The sequence below is a fragment of the Rhinolophus ferrumequinum genome, chromosome 7 (genome assembly GCF_004115265.2).
Source record: "Rhinolophus ferrumequinum isolate MPI-CBG mRhiFer1 chromosome 7, mRhiFer1_v1.p, whole genome shotgun sequence".
NCBI classification, from domain to species: Eukaryota; Metazoa; Chordata; class Mammalia; order Chiroptera; family Rhinolophidae; genus Rhinolophus; species Rhinolophus ferrumequinum.
In genome coordinates, this window is record NC_046290.1 from 91928933 (window position 1) to 91955370 (window position 26438).

At 46.2% G+C, this 26438-nt stretch overlaps 1 protein-coding gene across 11 annotated transcripts in view; it reads left to right on the forward strand.

The window, feature by feature from the left end:
• Nucleotides 1-26438, forward strand: part of CUX1 (cut like homeobox 1) — a 346311-nt gene that overhangs the window by 147289 nt on the left and 172584 nt on the right. For all 11 annotated transcript variants that reach the window (XM_033111153.1, XM_033111158.1, XM_033111154.1 and 8 more), the window contains exon 3: nt 13625-13672. In XM_033111153.1, coding sequence (XP_032967044.1) covers nt 13625-13672 — 48 coding nt within the window. The remainder of the gene's footprint in view (nt 1-13624; nt 13673-26438) is intronic.

Here is a 26438-nt window from a genome sequence, read left to right on the forward strand (position 1 = left end):
GGCCCAGTGTTTCCCTAAGCCCAGCAGTTTCCGAGCTGTGTCTGTTTCTTGCCACCCAGGGTCCTGGCACTCCGCAGCCAGCAGGCCTGGAAGAGGCCGGTTTCTGTGGACTTCGCAGTGGGTTCTGTTACAAGTGCCTTAGAAGCTTCACTTTTGTTATCCCAAAGGGACACCCAGTATGCCCTTCACTCCCACCACAAAGTCACCTTTCCCACCCAGGATTTCCCATGAAATGTGCTAATGTTGGAGTGGCCCGCGTGCTGAGGACTGCAAAGGTAGGTATCCATATCAATACCAAGAAGGCTTCTGTGCAGACATGCACCTGCGCTTTGCAGACTAACAGGGAGCCAATGAATGACGTATCTTTTGGACCTTGAGGCCGTAGCATAAACCAGCCTGGTGAGTAACTCACCTTTTCTCTCTGCCGTTGCGGGGTGTCATAAACCTCTTCTCTGACCTCTAGGATCTCGTAGGCCTGGGACCTGCTGGATAAGACTGGATAAAATTGAGGCAGTTCCTAGTGCTCGCAAGTGGATTTCCTTTGGCAGGATGGGGATGGGTGCCCTTCCCAGCGCCATACTAGTCTGCCATCTGGGAAACTGAAGGGACGAGGGCCAGGAAGCCTTGCTTTGCCCTAGAAGCTTTTGTTTCTCCTCCATTGTCAGGCTTAGTAATCCACTAGGAAGTCTCTGAGCGTCTTTAAACACAAAATCTGATTTCAAAGGTTTAAATTTCCTGATTGCCCACTGAGACACATATATTTCTTAGACTTGGTTTCCAACTGTGTGATATAAATAACTTCATTTAGAAATTAAGAAATTATGGTCTACATTTCGTAATCCCCTGGTTCTATGGTATTTTCCAAAAGAGAAAATGCGTGTAATAAGCGTAATGTCCCTGTTTGGTTGAATCCCACATCTTTGGGGCCTCTGGCTGCTCAGGGGTCATCAGGCACCTTGTTCTACTGAAGATGGGACCCCACAATGAAGGACCCAGCCTGTTTCCATCTGTGCATTTGAGTGAGTGAGAAGCCATTTACAGCGCGCGTGCTCTGCATCTGCAAGTAGGTTTTCCCATCGTTTGTTATTAATTATTCCTCTGAGCAGCTCTGGGAAGCGAGTAAATATTACACAATATGTGCTGATTATTAAGCTAAGATGAAGGTATATCTTTTCTGCACTGCTTAATTTTAAGTAAACCAGTTGTCCACAAATGATGAATAAACTTGAAGTAAAGGCATTCGGGTGGAGAAACAAGGAAAACTGAGACCAGGACTGGAAGGTAACACATTTGAGACCTGATTTTACGTCTTCTCTCATCTCCTTGGCAGAATCTGTCCTTGTTTTGTGACTTGCCTGCCTGCTGAGTCCAACAGCTCCTGTCTGGGATCTGTATGTGGGCCGTCCCTGCCCCTTTGGTGGTGTTTGCGATGATATTTTAAGTCTCCCCAGTGTTGTGTAGAGTCTGTGACTTTGTCCTCTGATTATACAAAGTATGGATGTTTGTTGTAGAAATTTGCGTGTAGCATAAAGGAGATCTAGAGGTGTCTGCCTGTTGCTGTCTGTCGATCTTCCTGATCTTTTTTTGTTCATAAATATGACACCTTTTAAAATGGTGAAGATTATGCTGAGTATATTGTTGGATAGCCTGGCTTTTCCCCAGCCATAGTATTTTATATAAATGAAAAAATACATGTAAAACAAATTGATGGGCCAGTAGGTTTCCTGCTAGCACTTACTGTACTTATAAAATAATGTTCCTTGGAGAAATGCATAGTGTAGCTCTGCATTAGCAGGGACAGTACTCATTTTCTTTGTGGGCTGCACAGAGGCTGACAGTGCCTGGCTGGCTGCTCCACTGGCCGCGTGGGTGACACCGTGTCCGGAGAGTCTGCCATTAAAGAGCTGGGGGGGGAGGCGGGTAACCCAGTTGCTCTGTGAACCTTAAAAAGTTGTCTTACTTTTTAAAACTATCGCTTGATTCCCATCCTCAGTTTTCAAAAGAATGTTTTTGCTGTTGAAAGGGTACAATTTACTTAAAGACAAAGAAATGAAAACTAAGCCAGCATTCCATTCACCTACCATGTAACCGTGATGGGTTCTTGCCATTCTTGTCCAAACACATACATATGTGTACGTTTACTCATTTTTACAATGTGGGGTCACACTGTCAACCCGGATTGTAGTTTGTGGCTTCTTTTCCCTCACTCCCCGTTGAACCCCGACTCAGCCTGCAGATCTGGGGGCAGGTTCCTGCTCCTCAGAGGAGCCCTCCCTGCTGTGCTGGGCCGGGTCTGCCTCGTGAGTGCCGTGCGCTTCTTCAGGGCTCTAACCACCTGGAGTATCCTCCTGTGGGTAGTGGTGTCACTAACAGCAGCGCCTGCAACAGTGCCTGAGGCCTGTCCTAGCTGCACAGCAAGTATTTGTTGAATAAATGGCAGTCATGTACATTATTCGTGGTATTAGCTGTCCTTTGAAAAATAATTTTACCGACTACCTAATATGCCATTGTATTGCTTTACTAAATTTTATTTAGTATGTAATCTCCTGCTGTTAGCATCTACACTATTTCTAATTTGTCTCTCTTCTAAATACAGGCTAAAAACATTCTTACGCATAACTCTCTGCCTACATCTGTGATCATCCTTACGGATAAATCCCTAAAAGCACAAACTGGAGGATCAGTGAGCATTCTAATGTGAAATAGCCCATTTGTCTACATGTGAGGCGGGCCTAAGATCTGGAGTACATTGCACAGTGGGAGTGGGGCGAAGTCGGAGTCAGGCTCCCTGCTCCCTGTCAGAACCCCAGGTGAAAGGGTACCTCTGGGGCTGTCCCCCGTCTCGCACATGATCCCCTTTGCAGCCGTTCCCATAAATGCAGGTCGGCTTACTGATGAGTCTGGGAAGAGCAGCTCCTTGTCTGCTCATTCAATCCGCAAGTGCTCACGGGTGTCTGCTGTGGACAGAGCACCATCAGTGGCCCCAGGACTGGAGCTGGGGTGTGTATGGCCCCTCAGCTTCCCCTGGGAGCCCAGCCTTGGTTCATCGTTCGCAGTAGGATGTAAGCCCATGAGTACAGGGCCTGCGGCTGGCTCATTCACTGCACGTAGTCAGTGCTCAAAAGGTTTTGTAATAAATGGTGTGTATACTATGCCATTTCTCTCTTTGACAAACTCAAAACCTAACGATATATACATACAGAAACAAATCACAGTATTTTCAAAGTTCTGAAATAAAACTAAGGTTTAGACATGAGCATTTATTCAGAAACTGACCTGGAAGAATATTTTGAAATGAGACCTAAAGGCAAATCAGATGCATTTAGAAAATTAGTCAGAGGAACCTGGAGTTGCCTCCTCCCCTGCCCCACCACCGAACCCCAAGCGTGTACAGGAAGTCCCTCTGCCCCCGGGCAGGGGTGGTGCCAGCCCAGGCTGTGGGAGCTGCAGACACCCTGAGACGATGGCGGGGGCTGCTGCTCCACGGGATGCTGGCACGTCCTCAGTGGACCAACCAACAGGCTGACGTCCAGACAATTGGATGTGATTCTCAGCTCCCAGACCAGACACCATCGAGCTGCCGTTTCCTTAACGTTTGGGTCTCTTAAAATTGTGTCTGTGTGTAACTGTCAGTAGTGACTGTGTTAGAGGTTAACACAGACATTTTAAAACGTGAGAATACACAGGCACACGTACCATTACATCAGAGTAATGACATCATCACATGTCGCATGGCATCTAGAAAACTCTACTACATGCCTGTGAGAGAATGAGTGGCAAAGACAAATAAACAAAACCAGTCTTGAGCTCGTGGACCATGTGAGGGAGCCAGTCCCCAGACCGTACTCTGAGGACTGATGGCTTAGCGGCATTTGGCTCCCTCTTACTGCAAAGCCGCTGCCTCGTCCTACGGGATCTTCCTGCAAATTGGGGCCTCTGTGTCCCGGGCACCATCCTGAGCCTTCCTCACCGTAGGTCACAGTTCAGGCATTACCAATCTGAAAAGCCTGCCCTTTTCATCCTCACGTGAGTCTTTCCAAAGACACTACCACTCCCGCTTGCCCAGGAACTCAGCGGGCCCCCGGGTGCCCCGAGGCTGGCCCTCTCCGCCCACCACCCGGAACCCTCCGCACGCAGTCCCTTTGCTCCTGCCCCCTCCAGCTCCACAAAGCCAGGCCGTCCCATTACACAGTTTTATTAGACACGGAGCTAAAGGTACATCCATCAGTATTAGAGACTTTCTGCCACGATATAGAACATGTTTTAAATGGAGCAAAGAAATTTAAATGGGAAGAAATTATAGCATGAGTGAGTTTATCCCTTTCAAGATAATCTTATTTAATAACCAAAAAACTCACAAAGATGTGCATTTTATCCAGCTACAAAGGCAGCGTGGCAGGTTATATATTGTGGTAATTATATGTTTGGGGTTTCATTCCTTCTTTAAACTAGATTTCTATTATTTCAGAAAATCAACCATTGTAGAAAAGGACTATTCATTTATTTCATTGCTGGGTGGCCCGTGCACTGTAAAAATAGGTCAAGAACAGTAATCTAAATTGACTACTGATAAATAATTAAAGCTAATGGAATTTTCTTAAATCTGTGAACTAAAATCTTTTGAGAAATTGCCAGGACATACTGTCTGCTGTTGTATAGAAAGATATTTTTTATTTAATACTTCAGTTTAAATGCCATTTAAAATTACGCTTTTCTCTCACAAAGACTGGAAGGAGTATGTGTTCATCTATAAAAGTACCCGAAAGTGTGCTGATCCATTTGATAGCTGTGTGCTTCATCTTCAGATGATGAGATGGGAAGCAAAGGCTTCAGTGCCCTGGAACAAAGAGAAACTTCACTTTTCACTAAACTGTGTTTTTAGTTGAGTTCTGCAGTCTATGCATCGTATCTTGTCTTGTTTTAAAAAAACTCCATACCTGGTCTGTGCGCTTGTGTACGTGGTAAGGGAGAATTCTAGCTGTCTTAAATGACATCCAGGGAAATAAGAGCCAAAAACAATCTTCCTTTTACAGATAATTATGATTTTCTCATTGGTCCCACCAGGCCCTTATAAAAATCCACTTGACAAATAGGCACAGGCTTATTTTTAGAAGAGGTGGCTTATCAATAAGAAAGCAAATTGTTGTATTAAAAAGACTAGCCTTAGATTAGGTGCACTGTGTAGGTTTTTCTTTATTAATAAGGATGATTCAACCATCATCAGGATATTTTAGAATCCTAAAGACATCAGAATAAAGAATCAGTAGCTACATGCTTTTGAACAATTTATCTTGAGTATTTTGGCTTTAAGTTGTAGAGAAGAGATCATTTTCTCATGTGCATTTGATTAAATGTCTTGGTTGAAAAATATCACTAATTTACTCTTCCTAGAAAAAAATGTAGGTTTGTTAAACTGCAGGACTTATATCTAATCTAATGTTGTATTTATTATGTTCTAATATATTTAGAAATGGTAGGCTCTGTTTCTGAAATTAAACTTGTTTGCATATTTTTTTAAGAAACTTTTGTATTTAAAAGGAAATTAGTTCATTCAGACTGCCCACAACCAGCATCTGTATAATCTGGAATCTGAGTATTTGTATTTTGTATCTTTAAAGATCTTTAGGATTCTTAGTTGGAGGCAGCTCAGATATCTGCATAGAGGCAGTGGACCTTTTTAGTGACCTTTATGAGAATCCCGTTCCTTTCTTCTCTAGAACTTTGTTCCAGCATGACCGAGGGCTTTCTGGTGGCTCCTTGCTCGGGGCGAATCTTGGGAGTAGGTGGCATGAGAGATGCGGGGGGGAGTAGAACAACTAACAGACGTTGTGTCTAAAGCAGGAGAGGGACGCCAGACCTGGAGCAGCCCCTAGGAGCAAGGCCCCAGGCAGGAGGGCGTTGCCTGTGTGTCGCAGGAATGGGTAGAGTGGCATTTGGTCTAAAGCAGACACTGGTGGAGAGGAAGGTGCATAGAGGTAGATGATTAGGGTTCTCAAATACTTGGCAGGCTGAAGGAAGAGCTGAGCTCCACTCACCAGGCTTGTCAGTGGCCAGGCCTGGGCCCGGGAGAGGAGGGATCAGCCATTCACGTTCCTGTGTGTGGACAGGTCACTGCTTCTTTCATCTCCCACTCAAGAAAACGCATTATAGATACAGCAAGTCAGTGAGTGCAGAATCACCTTGAATCCTCTCTCATTTCTTTTCTTTCAGAAGTAAATTATTCACCAATGAACTGTTGCTAGTAATAACATTATTTGTGCCCACCTCAGGATAGCTTTCTGTGAGTATCAGCGGTTGGTGGGAGTGCTGGTAGCACAGCATCTGAAAAATCCCTGAGCCAATATTAGGCAGCTTCTAACACCGTGACTGTCCCTCTGTGTCAGGCCTTGGGAGGGCGAGCTGTGTGGCCAGGATGCCACAGTGAGGTCTCCTGCCTTGGCAGGAGGTTGGACCAGAGGACCCTGAGATTTCCCTGAGGGTTAACTTGATGAAGGTGACAGTTAACTAGCTGGTAGGTTGTAAGGTAAGAGAGTTCGTCCCTTAGCCCCATCTCGTAATTCTTTCTTTGCCTAGTCTGTGTGATCGGTCAGCTGAAGGCTTTGTGTGCTCAGAGTGAAATATAGTGTTTTTAAAACATTTTATATTTCAAACACACAAGAAAAGGTGAGGAGTACAGTGAACCCCCGTGTCCCATCACCCATTTGTAATAATCATCATCCCATCCACACGCTTGGTTCGTCCTTATTCTTAACCCCTTACCCCTCCACAGTAAATTATTTTGAAGCAAAGATCATATTTCATCCATATATGTTTTAGTACATCTCTAAAAGTCAAGGACCCTTTTCAAAATCATAGCTGTAATACCTAAAACACAGGCAACTGTAGTTTAAAAATAAAAACAACTTGGGGCCTGTTGTTTTAACTTGAGTTCCTTTTGTGGTATGCCATATTTTGTCAATTATAATAATACAGTTTTATACATTTTACTATCTTCAATATCAGAGTATTAAAATCAATGACATCACAGCTTACTAAGGAGCATTTTTTTCTTAGTGTAGCATAAGATATGGCACATCTTACATTTGATAATATCAAATTGAATGAAATATGCTGTATTACATAATGGCTTTCTTTGAATATATACCTAAAACATTTTCAAGTTAGAATTTTCTTGCTGTGAGGGCTGAGTAATGAGGGGAAAACCAGGGCTGAGTAAGTCCATTTGGAGATAATTTTTTTTAGCTCTGGGTGTGTGTGTAACTTGTAACCTCCTCATGCATAAACATTTCCTGGGGTTTTCAATGCAAGCCAGTCTTTTGTTTTTGCCTGGCCCCTGTCAAAGGTTCAACCCCTTCGCCACTCTCTCATTACCCAGACACAAGGAAGAAAATATGAACTAAGCCCAGGGTAAGGGAGATTGCTGAGAGTTACCTGGACTGAGGCAGTTCAGAAAGAGACGCTGAAGGGGGTGAAGCCACTCCTGCCGATGCCACAGGGCTGGGTTCCTTTCCTGTGCCGGTACCAGGGCCAGGGGCGCAGCCTTGTGAGTCATTGAGTCCAGCCTTTCAGAGGTGGCCTTCTGCAGCCCCTGCACTGCTCCGGCCCTGCCCCCAGTGCTCTTGGGAAGGCCGTGTTGTCCCGAAGAGGACGGGACCCCCACTCCTAAGCTGCCACCGCAGAGGGTGAGGCACCACCAAGAACTGCAGCCAGACAGCTGTCATTCTACAAAAAATGCACATGAGCTACTGCAGAGCAAAAGTGAAACATCTTGAAAAATCTGGTTACAAAATATTTCAAAAAGAGAGATCCTTATGACATTGAAGATGCATCTGTAATCCATAGCCTCCTTTTGTTTACACGTAGTGCTGAGGCTGTTACCCTGCATCTGCTTGTCCTTCTAAACCTAAACAGCCATGTCCTGCGCCACTCTTTCCTGGACACAGAGGTGACCTCCGTGGCTGCCAGCCTGAATCCATGGTGCGAGATTCTTTGATGCTGGCCCTAGCTCCACGTGTGAGTGGATTGGGACACACCTCATGGGTGTTGGGAGGGCCAGGCCACACAGTGGAAGCAGAGCCTTCCAGAGATCACCCTAGTGCCCTAAACGGACCAAAAATGCACACTGCGTGGGTCCAGGGACATCTCCTGCTTGCATCTCATAGGTACAACTGAATGCTGCATGGTGGTTTTGTGTTTTTGTTTGCTTTGCTTTTAAATCAGAGTGGTTTTCTCCTGCAATCGTCATTACATAGAAAATTCCTCAATAACATTTTGCTGTTCAATTTTCTGATCTGAAAAGTGAGTTGTGAATCAGTGGTTGGGAAGATAATGAAAATCCTTTTCACACAGAAGCATCTCTCTATAAACATTGCTTATTATTTGCAGTGTACTCAAGGGGAAGGAGGAGGTGGAAATGTACTAGTCTGTCTTTGCCAACAGACCTCCGATATTAATAATCTCAAGGTCATCCTTTCTACGTGTTAAGATGTTTGTTGCTTTTTGCTCAATAAACGGTACAGGATGGAAGCACATTTAAAATAGTGCTGAAAAACCTGTCACTGAATTAAGTGTGTAACCCTAAGCTATTTCTTTAACTTTGTGTTAAATCCCTAATTATCATTCACGCAATATGGTTTTGATGGATTGCACCCAACTTTCTTCAGTTTGAGATTTGCAGGGAAAGGCGTGGGGACGCACACGAGGATCGCAGTGGCCGAGCCTGCTGCGACAGCAAAGGGCGCTGTCTGTTCTAAAAGGACAGTGAGCTGTGTCAGGTCCTCACTAACCACGAGGGGTGGGCCCAGGGGTCAGAAGTGAGCATCCTTGCTTCTGTCTCCCTAGGTTAGTACGAAGCCAGGTAATATTTGCAGGTAGCAGAATGGGATGAGGAATTTCTCAAACTGCCCAAAATAAAATTGGAATGGGTAACTTTTTAGCTGGTGACGTGAAATACGTATGTATCAGTTAGTATGTGTGTGGGTGTGACTATTTAGTGGGTTTTTCTTTTCAACTGTCTTCAAAGATGTGTATGAGTCCAGACACACACATCCAGCTTTAATATCTAAAAAAGTTAGTTTAGTAGATCTGTCACGAGACGTGAATATGCCCATAGAAATGATTTTTAAAAATAGTGGGTTGGTTATAGCAGGGACAGCAGAGGAGAGTTTATGTATGACCACGATGACAGGCGCGGCTCTTCGGCCTTCCTGGAGTGTTATAAGCGAATATGGAAGTCTTTTTGTCGTTTGCTATACTTCTCAGAGCTTGTGTTTCGGGGAGGCTGCCCTGTGCCGGTTGGTGGGTTTTGGGGTAGATCGGGGATGAGCCTAGTAAGATAAGAGGCGCTGCTTTGTGTGCTGACCTCCTGGGCGCCTGGGTCTTACACCCTCGCAGGCTTCCCCCACTCCTGCTCTCCCTTTTCTTCTGCTCTCCACAGTGGGCTCCGAGGCCTTGGCCCCAGCACCTTTCACATTCTGTGACCCCATCCAGCTTCACCGTTTCCCCTCTGAGTTTGGATGCATCGTAAGCCTTTGGAGTGATACGTGTGCCCCCACGCACCATGCTGCTGTCCAGGGAGCCCTTGTACGTCATCCTCGCACCCACATCTAGCAAACGCGATGGATTCATTACAAAATCTTGTTGTGGCACAGGCCCTAGAAATCTGAGTTTACATCCTAACTCTTCCAGCTGTGTGTCCTTAGACAAATGTCCTTCCTTTTCTGAGCCTCAGATGTAGGTATTTATCCCTTATGTTGGCTTTTGTGAAAAGCAGATGAATTTAGTATATCTGAAGTTCCTGCTGTAGCCTTCAGCGCATGACAGACAGTCACTAAATGGTAACTACAGTGCTCCCCCCTTATCCACTTTTGCTCTCTGAGGTCTCAGTTACCCACAGTCAACCGCAGTCCAAAAATATTAAATGGAAGTTCCAAAAAATAAACAATTCATAAGTTTTAAATTGCGTGCCTTTCTGAGTAGTGTGATGAAATCTTGCTCCTTCCTGCTCCATTCGGCCCAGGACGTGAATCCTCCCCGTGCCCAGCGTCTCCACGCTGTATATGCCCCCTGCCCGTTAGTCACTTAGTAGCCGTCTGGCTCATCAGATCCACTGTCTGGGTATCGCAATGCTTGTGTGCAAGTAACTCTTATTTTACTTACTGATGCTCCCACAGCGCAGGAGTAGGGATGCTGGCAATTCAGATATGCCAAAGAGGAGCCATAAAGTGCTGCCTTTAAGTGAGAAGGTGTGTAGCTATAGGAAAAACAGTGTAAGTTCAGTACTGTCAGTTTCGGGCATCCACCTGGCGTCGTAGAACATATCCTCCGTGGATGAGGGCAACTGCTGTATTGTTCACTTCTGCTGAGCCCCTCTTCTGCAAGATGCACCCCAACCGTTTCTACCTTCCCTCTCCTTAGACTCTCACAGCCTCATCCTCAGAACTTCTCCCTCGGCCCCTCACTGCTTGGTTTCCAACCCAGCACCACTCTCGGTACACTTAATGCCACCTGGCTGCTGCGCCGTAGTTTTCTCCAGCCTCAGGTCTGTGGCAGCATCTGATAGATGCGCCTTTTCCCTCTTGAAACCGCCTCATCTTAACCTTCTGTTCGCCCGGCTCACCTCCTACTTCTCTCGATTCTTGTCCTTTCAGCTCTCCCTCTGACCATCGGGAAGGGGGGCACCCAGGAGAGCCCTGACGCGTGAAGGCATCACTTAGCCCCCAGCTGCCAACTTGGTGGCCGTCACCAAGTGTGTCTGAGTGGGTGGGGACACTAGACATGTGTCCAGTCCCAAGTGAGATGTGCTGCGTGTAAAACACACACCAGATTTCAAAGACCTACTACAAGAACAAGCACGGAAACTCTCTTGTTAATAATTTTTCTATTCATTACATGGGAAATGATAATATTTTGGTTATATTGGGTTATATGAAATTAAAATAAATTTCATCTGTTTCGTTTTGCTCTTTTAATGCAGCTAGAGAAAACTTAAAGGTACGTAGGTGGTGCTTCATGTTTGCTGGGCAGCAGCCCTGGCCTGGGACGTGGGCCGGCCTTGGCGGCTCATACCCAGGCAGGCCGTCTCTCACTTGCTTCCTCACTGACAGACTCGGAGAGACTGTTTGTTCTTTCACTTACTCACTAACGCACCCATTCTCCTGTGTGCCAGGCCCATTCGAGGCACGGAGGAGACAGAGATTAACGCTCCTATAAATACAGCCCAAGATCACATTCGCTCTCAGCAGTAACTCCCTATTGATGGCTCAGGTCAGTCATTCTGCTGACCACGGGCCACAGGGGACACCTTGTGCCCAAGCCACACCTGCAGCCCTCCCTGCTGCGCAGTGGGGAATGGCCCTTATGGGGTAGGACTGGCCCTTCTAGGAGAAGGTGCATCAGACCTGGTGTGAGACGTGGTCAGCTTCCGTAGTCCAACGTTCTGGAGTTTTGAGGCCTCTTGTGCCGAGGTTTCCTCAGCAGAATGTCACCCAGCCCTGCCTTAGATGCTGGAGATGGAGATGGGGGAGGGGGGAGGGACAGGACTGACACCCGTTCCCTGCCCTCAAGCAGCCCCCAGTCTGGAGGGAAGAGGACGCATTCCTACCTGAACACAGCCGCCTTTGTAGACTGAGAAGAGATAGGAAGCTTAGCCCCTGACATTGGGGCTGCTTCTAGTTCTGTGGCATCCAATCCAGGCACGCTGGAAGACTTCAGGGCCCCCTCTCCAGAGCCATCAGGTGCTACCAGCTGTCAGATAGGGCAAGGCAGGCCCGCAGCGCACCCCCGCAGCTCCCGGACTACCTGTCGGTGTGGTGGGTTGCTCTGTGAAAAGTGAAGGGCTGTCCCCAAATCCCAAGCCTGGAAGGAGCCACAGTTCCCACTGACAGTTGGAGGACAAGCATTGCATTGAGGTTATCGTCCTTGAACTGTTCACATCTTACTAACAATCAGATCAATACGCGTTTGTGGTGTTTGGAGAGGAAGGTTTCGCCAGATGCCTGTGTAAGCCGGGCTTTCATGCCGTGGACGCTGTGTGGGTGCCGGCATCATGGAGTGTGTTAGCTCTTCTTCCCCACTGGGGTGCACACCTTAGCACCCCACGCTTAGTGAGAACATTCGGGAATACGGCCACACCTTGTTAGTGAATCACCTTCGTCAAAGTCTGCCTTTTTGGAAAACAGACGACAAACCAACTCCATCTATCGTCTTACGTTTGCAGTTTGCCCGGTGCGATCATCCTTCCTGTTTGCCCTCCCCAGGGGCAGGAAGGGGGACCAGCCCACCCACCCCAATCTCCAGGGCTCTTTCTGCCTTCACCCTGCCCACCCAGTGCTCACTGAACTCGCTCGTGTTTAGAAACCCACCTCATTTCCTGTGGTTGCCAAGTTTCTGACAGAAGCGTGGCGTGTGCCTTGTGAGGAAGACACAGGATTCACCCCTGGCGCTGCTGGGACCCAGTGGCATCTGTGTCCGTGATTCTGCTCCCTCTTCATCTTCTTTCCCCTCACTTCCGCTTTCGGTGTGTATTGTAGCCTTTATCTTTCGGAAAAGTAGCCTGGGCTAAATGAGAGAGTATGTTTGTTTTCTGTTGCTGCTGTAACAAACTGGCATGGACTTGGTGGCTTAAAACAACAGACATTTATCATCTGGCAGTGCTGTAGGTCAGAGTCCAAAATGAGCTTTCCTGGGGCTGCAGTAAGGTGCCGGCAGAGCTGTTCCTCATAGAAGCTCCAGGGCAGCATCGTTTCCTTGCCTTTCCCAGCTTCTCGGGGCCACCTGCGTGCCTTGGCTTCTGCGCCTGTATCACTCTGACCCCGGCTTGCTTCCATCTCACATCCCCTCTGACCCTCACCCTCCTGCCTCTCTCTTAGAAGGACCTGGCCCGCTTGGATAATTTTGAATAATCTTCCCAACTCAAGATCCCTAATAATTGGATCACACCTGCAAACTCTCTTTTAGCGTATAACCTAATACAGTTCCAGGTTCCAGGGATCAGGAAGTGGACGTCTTTGGGGCTGTTATTGTGCCTGCCACATGTCGTCTAAAAGAGTTTGATGATTTTTTCTCATTGATTTGGTATAAAAATATAGGAAATGATCCAAAGGAGGAACAAAAGTATTGACTTCTCCAAGGAAATAATGGGTACTGGTGGCTTGGGATACAATTCCCAGCGACTACTCATATGTCAAACATGGATTCAAAACAGGGCTGTGTCTCCCATAAACAGCACTCAAAAGTAACAGCTGAGATGCAGGACGGTGGCCCAAATCCATTCTAGCTACGAATAAGTCAAACCTGCATAGTTTGTAATATTCCATTTTATTCTAAGTAAATTATTTTAGACTGACGTCACCAAAAACCTTAGTCCACAGCACATTCAAAATCAGGTGCATATAACCAGGATTTAGTAGAAATAAATCTAGTGACATTTAAGTTCATGGAAACCGTGTGGCGCCAGTTGGCATTATGTTTTGAGGATGAAGGAACAGGCCAGGAGAGCCACCAGGACTGCTTTCTGTAATGAAATAATCACTGAATCCAAAGCTGTTTTTAGGAGTCCTTAACGAATGTTTCCCTTCTCTTTTCTTCTCAAATGGCTGTTTCCTGACCATCCCTCTTGCTCCAGGATTTGCGCAAGCAGGTAGCGCCGCTGCTGAAGAGCTTCCAAGGGGAGGTAAGCATTTATGTTTATTTTGTATCCCGAGCCACCTTTCACAGTTCATCGCGCCTTCTTTCTATTCTCATTGAATAAATACCATTGACAGAAGGTGCTTACCCCGTGGAGCCTTCCCCACTGCACTGACCCGACGTCGTGCAGAGTTTTGCTTTCTAATATGCTGTTTCCACTGGGTGGACTGAGCTTGTTCACACCACAGCCTTTAAGAGCCCATGAACTTCCTCAAGTTCACTGGTTCCCTGAGCTGGTCTGGGGCTGCCGCCGCCATCACGCCTGCTGTGTGGAAGGCATGGAGTGGGACAACCTGGTGTTTTCACGTGCAGCTGTGGGGAGAAGAGGATTTCACTTGATCAAGGCAGAAGCCCCAAGGAATAAGTTGGGACTCAATATAAGGAAAAGTTTTATAATAGATCCTTCCAGAGAAGGACCGGGCAAGATGGCAGGTGGGCTGCCATCAGACGCGCTCCCTGGCTGCCTGTTAATAGAGTAACAGCCACAAAGCGGACACACGGATGAGGTGGGTGACACTCCAGCTCCTTCTCAGCCCTTTGTGTAGACACTCAGTGGATTTTAGAAAGTCAGAAATTGTTATTGGTGTGGAGCTATTCACTCTCAGGTCTTAGCTTCCCCTGTTGGACTGGTGGAAGTAATCCCCTACTGCGGAGAGTGTGGGACTTCTTTAAAGCCCTCTAAAGCAAACATATTACTATGATCATAGGAATTTTATATTCTTGCCACTACCCAATTCACAGAGAATGGGGAAGGGGCAGGATTTGGGGAAGTGAAATGGCAGATATATAGGAGTGACATGAGGCGGTGGGCCAAGTGGGGTGCCTCCTGGGACACAGCGCTATGGAGGCTGGAATCCTGGGCCCAGAGCTCCAGAGTAACAGGGCTGGGCTACCATTTGGCAAATTCTTCAGCATGCGGTGACAGCAGAGGGTGAGGGAACATATGAGGTCAGGGAGATGGCAGTGGGAGGCAAGAGAGGAGATTCCAGACAGTGAGGAAACGGTGTGAGAAGCCAAAGCAGCAGTGACTGCTGGTGACTGTGCAGCAGTGCTCCTCTCTGTGTGGACCATTCCCCGCCTCAGGAAGGCCGCCCGGCTTAGCTCTGCAGGGCACAGAGCATAGCAGGATCCCGGGGCTGGGAAGGACGTGAATTGCCTTTTCCTCAGAAGTACGTCTCCGAACCCTCATTCTCTGAGTCAAGTTGTCATCTTACACCTACCCACGTTTGATCTGATCTTTCTTGTACCTGTTCAGCAGCTTTTGGGAGGCCCCCTGGCTTAGCGTTTCTCTAGCTGAAATAGCTCAGTGTGCTTTTTTGTTGTTTTTTTTTTTGCTTGTTTTTCTTTCTTTTTGAAAAATTTCCAGTCTACAGAAAAGGAGAAAGGTTAGTATAATAAACACCTGTACACCTTTTACCCAGACTCGCCAGTTGTTAACGTGGTGCCACATTTGCTCCCCACCCTCTTGTTAAACGTTAGAAAGTAAGTTGCAGATAGTGTGGCACTGTACCCTTAAACATGTGTGTGTCTCGTAAGATTCAGAGCGTTCCCCAACATTTCTCCAATCACCCCGAGCATCACAACTGGGAAAAGTAACACTAATTCCGTGCCATCCAACATTCAGTCCAAAATCAGACTTCCCCGGTTATCTCCGATTATCTCCTACAGCTGCCCTGTCTCCGCCTGGGGCCCAGTCAGACTCACGCACTGCGTTTGGGGTTATATGCACACACATACATTTAATTTATATTTCTCTTTTATAATATAATCTTCTCTTTTAATATAGACTGTTGTCTCCACTCCCTCTCACCTTTGTCATTATTTTTTATTACATTGAGGTGTGTGTTTAAGAATCTAAGTTATCTGATAGATTATCTCACATTCTGGATAGGATAATGGTTTTGGTTCTAGGTATATTAAATTTGAAATGCCTCACATCATCTTCTTTGCCCATTTTTAAAAAGGCTATTTGAAAAGAAATATTTTTATAGTACCATTAATTAATATTTACCAAACCCCTGCTAATTTACTATATTTATGTTAAATAATGTATGCTTACTAGTAAGCTGAGTTTACTAGAAGGGACTAAATCCTGCTTGGTGCTGAAGCATGAACTTTCATAGCAGAGGGTGACTGCATGTGCACCTCCCATGCGGGTCGCTTTTCTGCTGACTGAGGCAGAAGGCAGCATGTCTTGGTTCTTGGGGCAAGATGCCTTCAGCTGGTTTTTCTAAAAAGCCTCCTCTCCTCAGAGGCTTGTTCTTGTACCCTCATTGGTGTTTGCTGAATGAGATTTTATTTATCGGATATATTCTTTGAGTCCATCCCAAGGTGCCCGAGTTCCCCTTGGAAAAATGTGTATTAGTGAAAACCAGTTCTTTGCCTCAGAATTTGTTTAGATTACTTCCGTATTTGAGATCCCCCAAAGAAAAAAACAAAACAAAATGAAGTTTTCAGACAGCAAGAAATTCACGTAGGACCTGGGCGTTCCTGCAAGAACATGTAGTGTGTTACAATGGCACGGGAATCGTTCACTGGGCCAGGGTACCACTTATGCCCCTCAGAGTTTTCTTGTTTCTCACACACCTTCCTTCCTGTCGTTTATGCGACCCACGTGATTCAGTAACTGCTTACCTTCCTAGACTTTCTCACTACTTACCACCTATCACTGGACACACAGCCATTCTGAATTTCTGCCAGGCCCTGTTCATGGAGTGTCCTCACCGACCTCCAGCCTTTGCACAGGCGGATCTCTTCCTGAAACACTCCTCCCTCCTCCCACTTCACCTGCCTCACTTCTGCTTGGTGTCACTTCTTCAGGAAAGGTCTTCCTTGAGCTCCGATGACAGGCCCGGTCCCCTGTACTATGTGCTCCCCTTGCACTTCGCACTACTTGTGACGCATTTGTCATCGTGCCCTAGAGCTGTCTATGACCTTGTCTCTGTTCCCCGTGAGTCTGTAAATGTGTGAAGGCAACCTCTGTGTCCTGTCTTGTTGGCCATTTTCCAGCACCTGACATAGCTACTGGAACTAAAAAGTAGTTGGGCTCTCAAAAATGGTTATTGAATAAATGCTTGGACAGTGAGTTTTCTCTGAAGGCAGTTTTTAAAACATTTTGCCTCTGTCCTTTCTTCAGGTTTTGTTGCTATTAATAAGGTGAAAGGAATCCCAGAAGATATGCTCAGGAAATACCTTTAGAAGAAACTAGTAAATAACTGTTTGTTGTCCTTGATTGAAAAGTACTATAATCGTAATGGTTATTCATAATTATTACAGCAAAGCCATCAAATGTAACTCACACTGCAATTAGATTTATTTATTGCTATATCTAAGTTTGTGTGTTTCACAAGCCCCGCCAGCTGACTAGTGCGGGGACGGGGGTAACCTAAATGGACGACCCAATTTAAGGCATATTTAGTCCAATCATTTAGACAATCCCTTCAGTGATGTGATCCTCAACACTTTCTGGAAAATGCTACGTCTTTTCAATTCTCTCCCTCTCTCCTTGCTTCCCTCCCTGAGAAGGGTCATGGTATCGAAGGCTGAAGACGTCAGGAGTTGGCTTAGGCCCTACTTCTCTTTGTAGAGATGCTGGTTGCTTAAACCAGGTATCCTTAGGGAGGAAAATCTTCCTAAGAAATAACACAGGTGCTTATTTTAGAGGAGAAATAAAAGGTGCTTGTATTCAAGGGGAAATGAAAAACTGAAAATTTATGAGCTTAGCATCCAGCTTAAAAAGTACAACAGTATAAGCTCAAAGAAAATAGGAAGGAGGAAATAATTAACATAATTCATAGCAATAATATATAAGAATAAAAATAAATGAAAACAAAGAAAACAAAGACCCAAGAGAGAAATAGCCCAAAAGTTGGTTCTTTGAAAAGACTACTACAGTAGACAAACTATCTTCTTAATTAAGGGGAAAAAAGTTAGGAATGAAAACGGGGGTTACTTTGCTGCTGCAGCACAGATTAAAAAGGTAACAGGGAAATATTAGAATCAGTTTTATGCCAATAAATTTTAAAACCTTTTCAGAATCGATAAATTTCTAGAATACTATAATGCACCAAAGCTGATTAAAAAAGAAGTAGAAAACATGAATAGCCTTATAACTATTACAGAAATATTTCCACAAGTTCTAGACATTTTTTATGGAAGAGTTCTATCAATCATTCATGAACTAGATAGTTCTGATCTTTTCCAAACCCCTTCAAAAAATAGAAAAAGAGAGAACATTTCTTATTTTATGGGCTAGTGTAACATTCATGCCAAAACCTGACAAGAACAGTATAAGAAAGGAATATTAAAGTCAATCTCATTTATGAAGAGATATGCAGAAGTTCTTTAAAAGGTATTGGTAAATTGAATCCATCAAGCTCTGTATATCCCAAGAATGTTGCTTGGTTTAACAGTAGAAAAAATTATTAATGCATATTTATGTCATTAGCAAATTAAAGAAGAAAAATTATTTCAATAGTTGTAGAAAAGAATTTGATAAAATTCAACATTCACTCATGATAAAAACTACCAGAAAACTAGGTATAGAGGGGAACTTCTTTAACCTGGGTAGAGGTATTTATCAAAACCATCAGTGACCATATTCTGTGATGTTGAAAGTGTTCCTAACATTGTACTAGAAGTCTTAGCCAGCATGAAAGACAAGAAAAAGGAAGTGTAAGCGTTATAATAGAAGGAAGAAAATGGTCATTTTCAAGTGAGTCTCAATTATTTAACAAGGTTGTTAGAAACAAAGTCAATATACAAAAGTCATTACATACCTCTATCAACAGCAAACTGGGAAAGGATACTGCTGGAGATAGCAACAAAAAAAATAAAGGATACCTAGTTATAAATATAACAATGCATAGAAACTTTCTGGAGAAAAGAATAATATTTCTATTGAAGGATAATAAAGATTTAAATGGGGAGAGACATGGTATTCAGGGATAGAAATTCCCACTATTATTAAAGATACCAGTTTTCCCCAATTAATTATAGAGTGAGTCATTGTAGTTCCAATCAAAATTCCAAAAAGATTTTTCACGAAACTTGAAAAACTCATTCCAGAATTTATATAAGGTTGATAATGGTGAAAATAATATGAAATAAGAGCAAGGTGGAGGATTTGCCCCACCAGATTTTCAAAGCTACAGTAATTGGCAGAGGGATAGATAAATACACCAGTGGAACATAATAAAGAAATCAGAACTGACCTGTGCATATGTATATTGCAAAGATAGCATTAGAGATCAGTGAGGAAAGGGAGGGCTTTTCAATAAATGGTCCTCTGACAATTGGTTATCCTTACGGAATTAAATGAAATTAGATCCCTACCTTGAACCGTATGCAAACACAAATTACAGGTAAAGACTTAAGGCAAAACCTTAAACCTTTTAGAAGAAAATATGGACATGGTAACTTTGGGTTGGGTAGGATTTCTTAAACAGGAAACCATAAAGGAAGAAATTGTTACATTTTAACTACATTAAAATTTAGAAGTAAAAGCTCCCCCGCCCCCGACCATGGGAAGACACCCTAAAGAAAGTGAACAGTTAAGCCCAGGACACTGCTAGCTCAGTTTTACCTTTGTGTGAACCAGTAAAAGGCCCTTCCTTTCTCAAGACATTTTACATTATCTGTTGGAAACCAGTCATTATAAATATTCCAACCTATCTGAATCTTTTTCAAAATAAAGATTCAAATACCCCTGATGTGAATGGTGTCCCCTAGAGTGATACTATGAGCAGATCATATGTTGGGTAACCTTGGCCACAAATCACAAACCAGGAAGAGACAGTTGCCACACAACACAGTTAACAAAGAATTGGTATTCAGAAATATAAAAAACTTTTACCTATTAATAAGAAAAAGACAAACATCCCAATAGGAAAATGGGCAAAAGCCATGAATGGCATTCTCAGAAGAGAAAGTCTGAATGGTCAATAAGTAAATGAAAAGATGCTCAACCTCATAATTAGGGAAACGCAAATTAAAATAATTTAAGTGCAACTTATTCATGTCTACCAGGGTAGCCAAAATTCAAAAGTGAAGATAGGAGTGTAAATTGTGAAACCCTTTTGAAAACCAATCTGGCATCAGATACTAAAGCTAAAGAAGCACATATGTTTTGAGAGATCTGTTCCACTCCTAATTATATACCCTAAATAAACTTAAACACGGGCCCCAGGAGACACGTTCAGGAATATTTGAAAATAAGAAACAAGCAGAAACAACCCACTCTGCATCAGCAGTAAAAAGAATAAATAAAGAGTGGTACAGCCCTACAATGGAATATTATTAATACATCGCAGGGGAAAGTGAATGAAATGCAAAAATACGCGATACTGAGCTGACATTGTTTAAGGATACATGTCGATTTTTATTATATAATAGTAGAACCGTAAGGAAAAGGTAAAACAGGAAATTCAGATTAGAGGTTATCCAGATAAGCACAAAGGTCTCTAACATCATGGTAATGTCCCTGGTCACGGGTGTTCGTTTTGTTAGTTTGTAAGTATGAACTATTTCCTTCAAAAAGAAATAGTCGTGTTTACAAGGCAATAGCTACATAATTCTGTTTTGGGATGTCAGAGCTGAATATTACCTCCTCCCTTCTCTTTGCATTTCACCTGTGATACATTTTCATCTCCAGGCAAGTGGGTGCTTCCGGTGAGGCCATGCGCTGGAGAAGGCCAAGGGGAAAGCACGTTTGTAGTAATGTCCAGTCTGGCTTTTGTGGGACACTTAGCAAGGCCAAGCGCTGTGCTCAGTGCTTTTCATGCTTATGCTTGCCCAGTCCTGGACAGTGGCCGCTGCTTCTACCTGCCTGTCATCAGATCTCCAAAGCTTTTTCTGTCTTCTCCATTGGCTTTCACTGTGGGAAGAAGTACCCCTTCCTCAAACACCAGCCCCTCCACATGGGCGCAGGAGCCCACCTTCCTCTTTCTCAGGAACCACAGCTCTGCAGTCATCCCCTCTCCTGTATCTTCAGTCTCTACTAATTGCTAGATTTTCCTCATCAGTGTTCCTCCAAGTGCTAGTATGTTCCATCTTGAGACAGAAAGAGATGGGTTGAGGAGAGAGGTGGAGGGAGAGAGATACGCCAACGTTCCTTTGTCCCCCAGCCCTGTAGGCCAGGATTCTCCAAGGAGCCATCCCCACCCTGTGTGTACCGTTGTTCTTCAGCTCACCCCAGTCTGGCATCCACCCCGCTCTCCCCTGACTCTCTTAGTCCTGCACCGTCACCTCAGTGACATTCAGCGCACCTCACCTCCCCTCTCCGGACACATGCTTTCTCTTGACAGCCGATGACACTTTGCCTTCTGGATTCAATGTTCACCTCTCTGGCTATTGATCTTTAGTCTCCTTGAGCAGTTCCTTCTTTTCCTTCAGACTTCTGAATCACATATTCTTTGCTCTCTAATCTCTCAGTATGCTGAAAACTCCGATTTCTTGCTCTAACTCGGCCTTCTCTGGGGAGTTCCTGCTCATTGAGACTGCCTAGATTTCACAGGCAATGACTTATAACTCACAACCACCTTCCTTTCTCCAACTTCCACACTTCCTGAAATGTCCTCTTCCTCCATTCTTTCCCTTCTTAGGCGTAACTCCCCAAAACACCTGTTGCCTCAGGTGGAAGTCTCGCTCACCCTTCTCTCTACCTTACGCCTCCATGTCCTCCATCCTTCCTCTGAAGTGTGCTCAGATCTGCCTGATTGTTTCCATCTCTGCCACCCGCACGCTTGTCCAAAGCTGCTGTGTGTCACGGAGACCATTGCAGTGGTCCCCTAACTGGTCTCGGTTCTAGCTCTTACCCACCCCACCCCTACCTTTCCTCCATGGATCAGCCGGGATCAAGTCACTTCCTTGCTCAAAACCTTCCAGACTCACCAGTGCGCTTGAAGTGGACACAGAACCCTGACCTCTCAGCCTTCAGTGTGCCTGGCCCAGCTGTCCTCCCCTTCCCCCCCTTTTCCCAGCCCCCCGCCCAGCCCTCTTTTGCTCATCCTTTAGGGCTTAGCTCAGATGTCACACCCTCTGCCCATCAGTCCAAACCAAGGCCCTCTGACTCTTTCTCTTGTAGCACATTGTCCTTTTGTTCAGGGTACTTTTCTCACCATGTTTGTGAGTTTATTATGTCCACCACTCTCTAGATTCTCTATGTCTGCATACCCGGTACCTGGCCCTAGTGGCATGCAGTAGGTGTCCATTGGATGGGTGGGGAAGGCAGCAGCCCATTTTACAGATGGGGAAACGAAGCCCAGAGAGGGTAAGTAAACTACCCAAAGTCACACAGGTGACAATGGCAGGACTGGGCGGTCTGGCACCCCGGCCATATTCTCCAGTGTTGGTGCACTCTGTTGTTGCTTGGGGAGTAGGGAGGGTACCTTCCGTCCCTCATTTCAGTCAACCTCCCCAGTCTTGGATAAGGACCATTGGTGTTCATTTTGTGTAAAGTGCTTAGCAAACACAGCTTTGGGCTCCCCTCGCCTTCTAGCTAGCCCCTCCTGTATCGGGTCTGGCGCTCCATGCCTTGTCCCGCGTGTATACCAATATCCCTAACTGTGTGCACACCCTTTGTTGCAACCTGATCTGCGCCCCTTGGAGGAGTGGGGCCAGGCTACCTGCAGACTGTGATTTCATCCCAGTATCACCTGCCGACATGGCTCACATGAGAAGCCACGCCATTATTTGCAGCTTCCCTTTACACCGAGGGTCCACTGTAGGTGTAACCTACCGTCACTATGCAGAGCTGCGGTCGGGCCGCTGAGCCCCGCCCCACGCTGCCTCCGGTGCTGGGTTTCACTCCTCATATCCCTTCGTATTTTTCTTCAGTAAAACCCTAAGAGCTGACTTTGCAGCTCTGGGCCAAATAGCAACTAAAGGGCCATGCCATCTTGAAGCCTATGTTCTAGTGAAGAAAAACAGATAATGAACACACAGAGTAATGTCGGCTGGTGACAAGTGCTGTGAGGGAAGTCGATGGGAAAGTGGAGCAGAGCAGGAGGAGCAGGGCAGTTTCTTCAAGACAGTTGTCCTAGGAGGCCCCTCCCAGGAGGTGATGTTTGAGGTAAGACCTGAGAGATGAGATGACCGGCCGAGCACAGAGCTGGGGAGAGCAGGACACGTGTTAAGGCTCTGAGGAGGGATGGTGCTGGCTGACCAGAAGCCAAAAAGAAGGCCAAGGGGCCCGAGGGAGGGAGGCAGGTCAGCAGCGGCTGGGCAGGTGGGCCTGGTGGGCCGCAGTGGTAAGCTGCTGTGAAAGGCTCTGGTCCAAAGGAGAGTTCTGAGCGCAGTGGGAAGCTAAGGCCCCGGGCTCATTGCAGGGCCATTTGACAGACTTGAATCAAACAATAGATGAAATGAATTAAGGTGGGTAACTATTCCATGAATTAGTTGAAAGTTACTGAGAGTTGCAAGGATGTCCTGGGGTCCATATCTGTTGGCGCTGTAACATATTTAAGTGTTCAGATCGAAAGGCCACGTCTAAATAAAGCCAGGGTGTCCGAGTGCTTTACTTCAAAGAACATTTCACAGGGAGTTAGAGGACCTGGGAGCCTGCCCAGGCGCTGCCACGCACTCTCTGGTAACCTCCGGCAGCTCCCCGGCCTCTTCTGCTTGTCTTTGCTCATCTGTAAAACGAGTGGGTGATGGCAGTAGTCAGCAGGGAGCCCTGTAGCTCTGACATCCAGTGTGAGCCCGTGGACTAATACTTGGGTTGACTGTCAGCAGCAGACAGAAGTGGTCTTTTCCAGCAACTAGAGCTGTTCAAAAATGAAGTGAGCTGCCATCTCAGGTAGTGAGTTTCCCGTCACTGGGAGTGTTCAAATAAGGGCTAGAGGACCACCTGTCAGGGATGTGGTCAGCTTTTACCCATGCGTCTTCAAGGCCCGACACAAATGCCAGACCCTTCAGGTCATCCCCAAATACCACACCAGAAACAAACTTGGCCTTCTCATCTCTGGTAGGGCTTCCTTTGTATCTGTCTTGATTTTGAGCCTGAAGACATTCTGCCTTTACATTTTAGTTATTGGAACACAGTTTAACTTGCCCTATACTAAGCCTTAGGCTTCTGAAGTCTAGAGGGTAGGAACCGTATGTGTGTGTGTGTGCACGAGTGCACAGGCTTGTGTACGTATTTATGTCCCCACCATGGCTGCACTTAGTGGTTACTGCATTCAGTATCGTGGGCAGGATGGTGTTAGGGGAGACTGGACCAGGTCGCTGGTTCCTCAAGCTGGTCCTCAGATGGATGCGCTGGCTGCATGAGAATCACCTGTGTTCCCATAAATTCAGCTCGCCGCACCCCCCCTTTCCTAGTTCTGTTCCATCAGACCTGGGGTGGGATCTAAGGATCTGATTTTACAAAGTCCACCCCGATTCTCATTCGTAGCAGACTGTAGGAACCACTCCTAAGGCAGTTCCTCTAAGTCAAGTTCTGTGGCTCTGTGACACTCTAGCACCTTAGATGGTACGTAAGGAGCTCTTCGATTTAGTTTAAAATTATTTCCAGGTCTCATGTCCTTGGCTTTTACTCCCGCCAGGCTGGTCTGTTTACTGTCCCCTGAACGTGCCTTGTGGTTTCCTGCCTCTGACCTGTTCCTAAGTCACAGCCTGCGGTATTAGAACCTTTTGCTCTTCCTCACATGTACAAGTCATTTCCATCCTTTACGACCTAACTGGAAGTCTGCCTCCCTCGTTCCTTTTCCCGACTGCCTCAGCTTGCTTTTCACTTTTTCCTTTCGAGGGTCTGCATCGTCTCTCAGACTTTGTGTCGCCTTCGCCCCCTGAGCTGTTTAGTAAGATATTCTCAGCTGAATTTCTGTCTCCCTCTCGCTTCTCCCCCATTGGTAAGTACTCGCCGAGTGCTGTGTGCGAGGCTCGGCACTGGTGCCTAGTGACCTGCCCGGAGGCCACAGCGCATGTGCGAGTTTGGGACACAATGTCCCCGACAGGCGAGTGTGGAGCAGAATGGGCACCGTGAGGACACCGACAGGCTCTGGGTGGCGGACTGGGGAGGCTTCACAAGGACCCCAGCATAGCCTGCTGTCCTGACCTCTTTCCTGGCAGTGACTTCCTCCCTTCTCACGCGACACGGCCATCTTCAGACTCTGCGGCCTTTTCACACATGTGGTAGTCGAGGTGACAGTGGTTGCAGTTGTGGTGGTAACTGGGTGTTTTAATTACGTTACAGTAAAATCCGAAGGCCTGGTGATACGGTGTCTTCCTGTAGACTCGCTCCATGATGGCTCAATTAGGGGAGCAGTAGGACTGTGGTTCAATATTCAGGCCAGCTTCCTAATTGAAAACACATTTTCTTCTCCAAAGCTGCAGCTGGTTTGGTTCTGCTCATGCAGAAAAGGATATAACCTTGCATAACATAGGAAATGAACGGTTGAGAGAGAAGCCAAATTCAATTTCAGTCAGATATGTTGAGGCTAAGCCCAGGATCTGTGGAAGCAGGGGAGCGAGCCGCGTGCATGTGGAAAGGGGCGTACTCAGCAGTCTATTAATCACGGCCGCCCGCCCGGCGCTGCCGCCACCGCCGGTGCCACCGCGCCAGCGCCGCTCCTCCGACGGGCTGGAGAGCAGCCAAGCACTCCAGAAGTTAACCTCTTAAAGACCTGGAGCTGCTTTCTGTTGAATAAATGTAATTTTGTGGTCAGAAATAAATGCTTGTGATGTAGCAGGAGCTTTGAAAACAACAGCGAGCCAAAGCTATTACAAATTGCCCCGTGTCGTGGAAGTCAACAGCATACATCAAAACTCCGCGTGTACGGCAAATTGATTTCGGCCCAGAGCTCTGCAGCTATTCAATAAAAGTCCTATTAAGCCATTGTATGTAATGAACAATCCAGAGCAAATCTAATATTTTCAGCAGATAATGATTTTTAACATCCTCTCGGTAACCATCGCTAGCATTCTTGGATGTTTACAACGTGCACCCACGTGTGGTGGGCCCTCCTTGGCTTTCAGTTGCCTCTGTGCCGGAGCTCCCGTGCCAGGCAGCCCTGAGCACAGGCTCCCAAGGCTTCAGCAGCAGACCCTGCCCCTGTGGACGGGCCGGAGGGTTCTGGTGTCCTGGTGCCTGGCGCACAGTCGGTGCCTGGGAAATGTTTGTTGACTTGAAATGAACTGAATTGAAATGGAGGAAAGTGAGCCCAAAGTGCTCTAGAATCAACTAGTAAAATGATATGTAGGAAGAGTTGACCTGAGACTCTAAAGAGCAGAGGGTAACAGGTAAGAAATTTGAGGTCCCACGTGACAAAGGCATGTTCCAGGGCCCAGAGGAGCCCTGAGACTCGCCCATTGCACTTGTGTCCCTGGACAGCTCAGGAAACAGGTTCTATAAGAGGGAACCACGCTGAAGGAGCGACCACAGTGAATGGGGATCACCTCGGCAGGGGCCACCACGTCCCCTGGCTGCCCCACTACTGTGTTTATGGCAGGCTGCGACCCTGGCCACACTGAGTCACGTCCCACTCTCATGTCAGTCTGCCCTTCCAGACCAAAAGCTTCGGGAAGGCCGGATTTGCTCATTCAGTCTTTCATTCAGTACTTACTGAACATTTACTGTGTGCCAGCCTAGACCTGGCGTATGGCAGTGAGTCATTAATGCACACACTGCTTCATGGAGCTTCACAGTAGAGCAGGATCTCTGTCCCCAAGCGGCACATAGCAGGTCCTCGGTAAAGGAGGGTAGATGGGGATGGATGGATGAATGGAGACCCCCAGTGTATAAATCAAAAGCA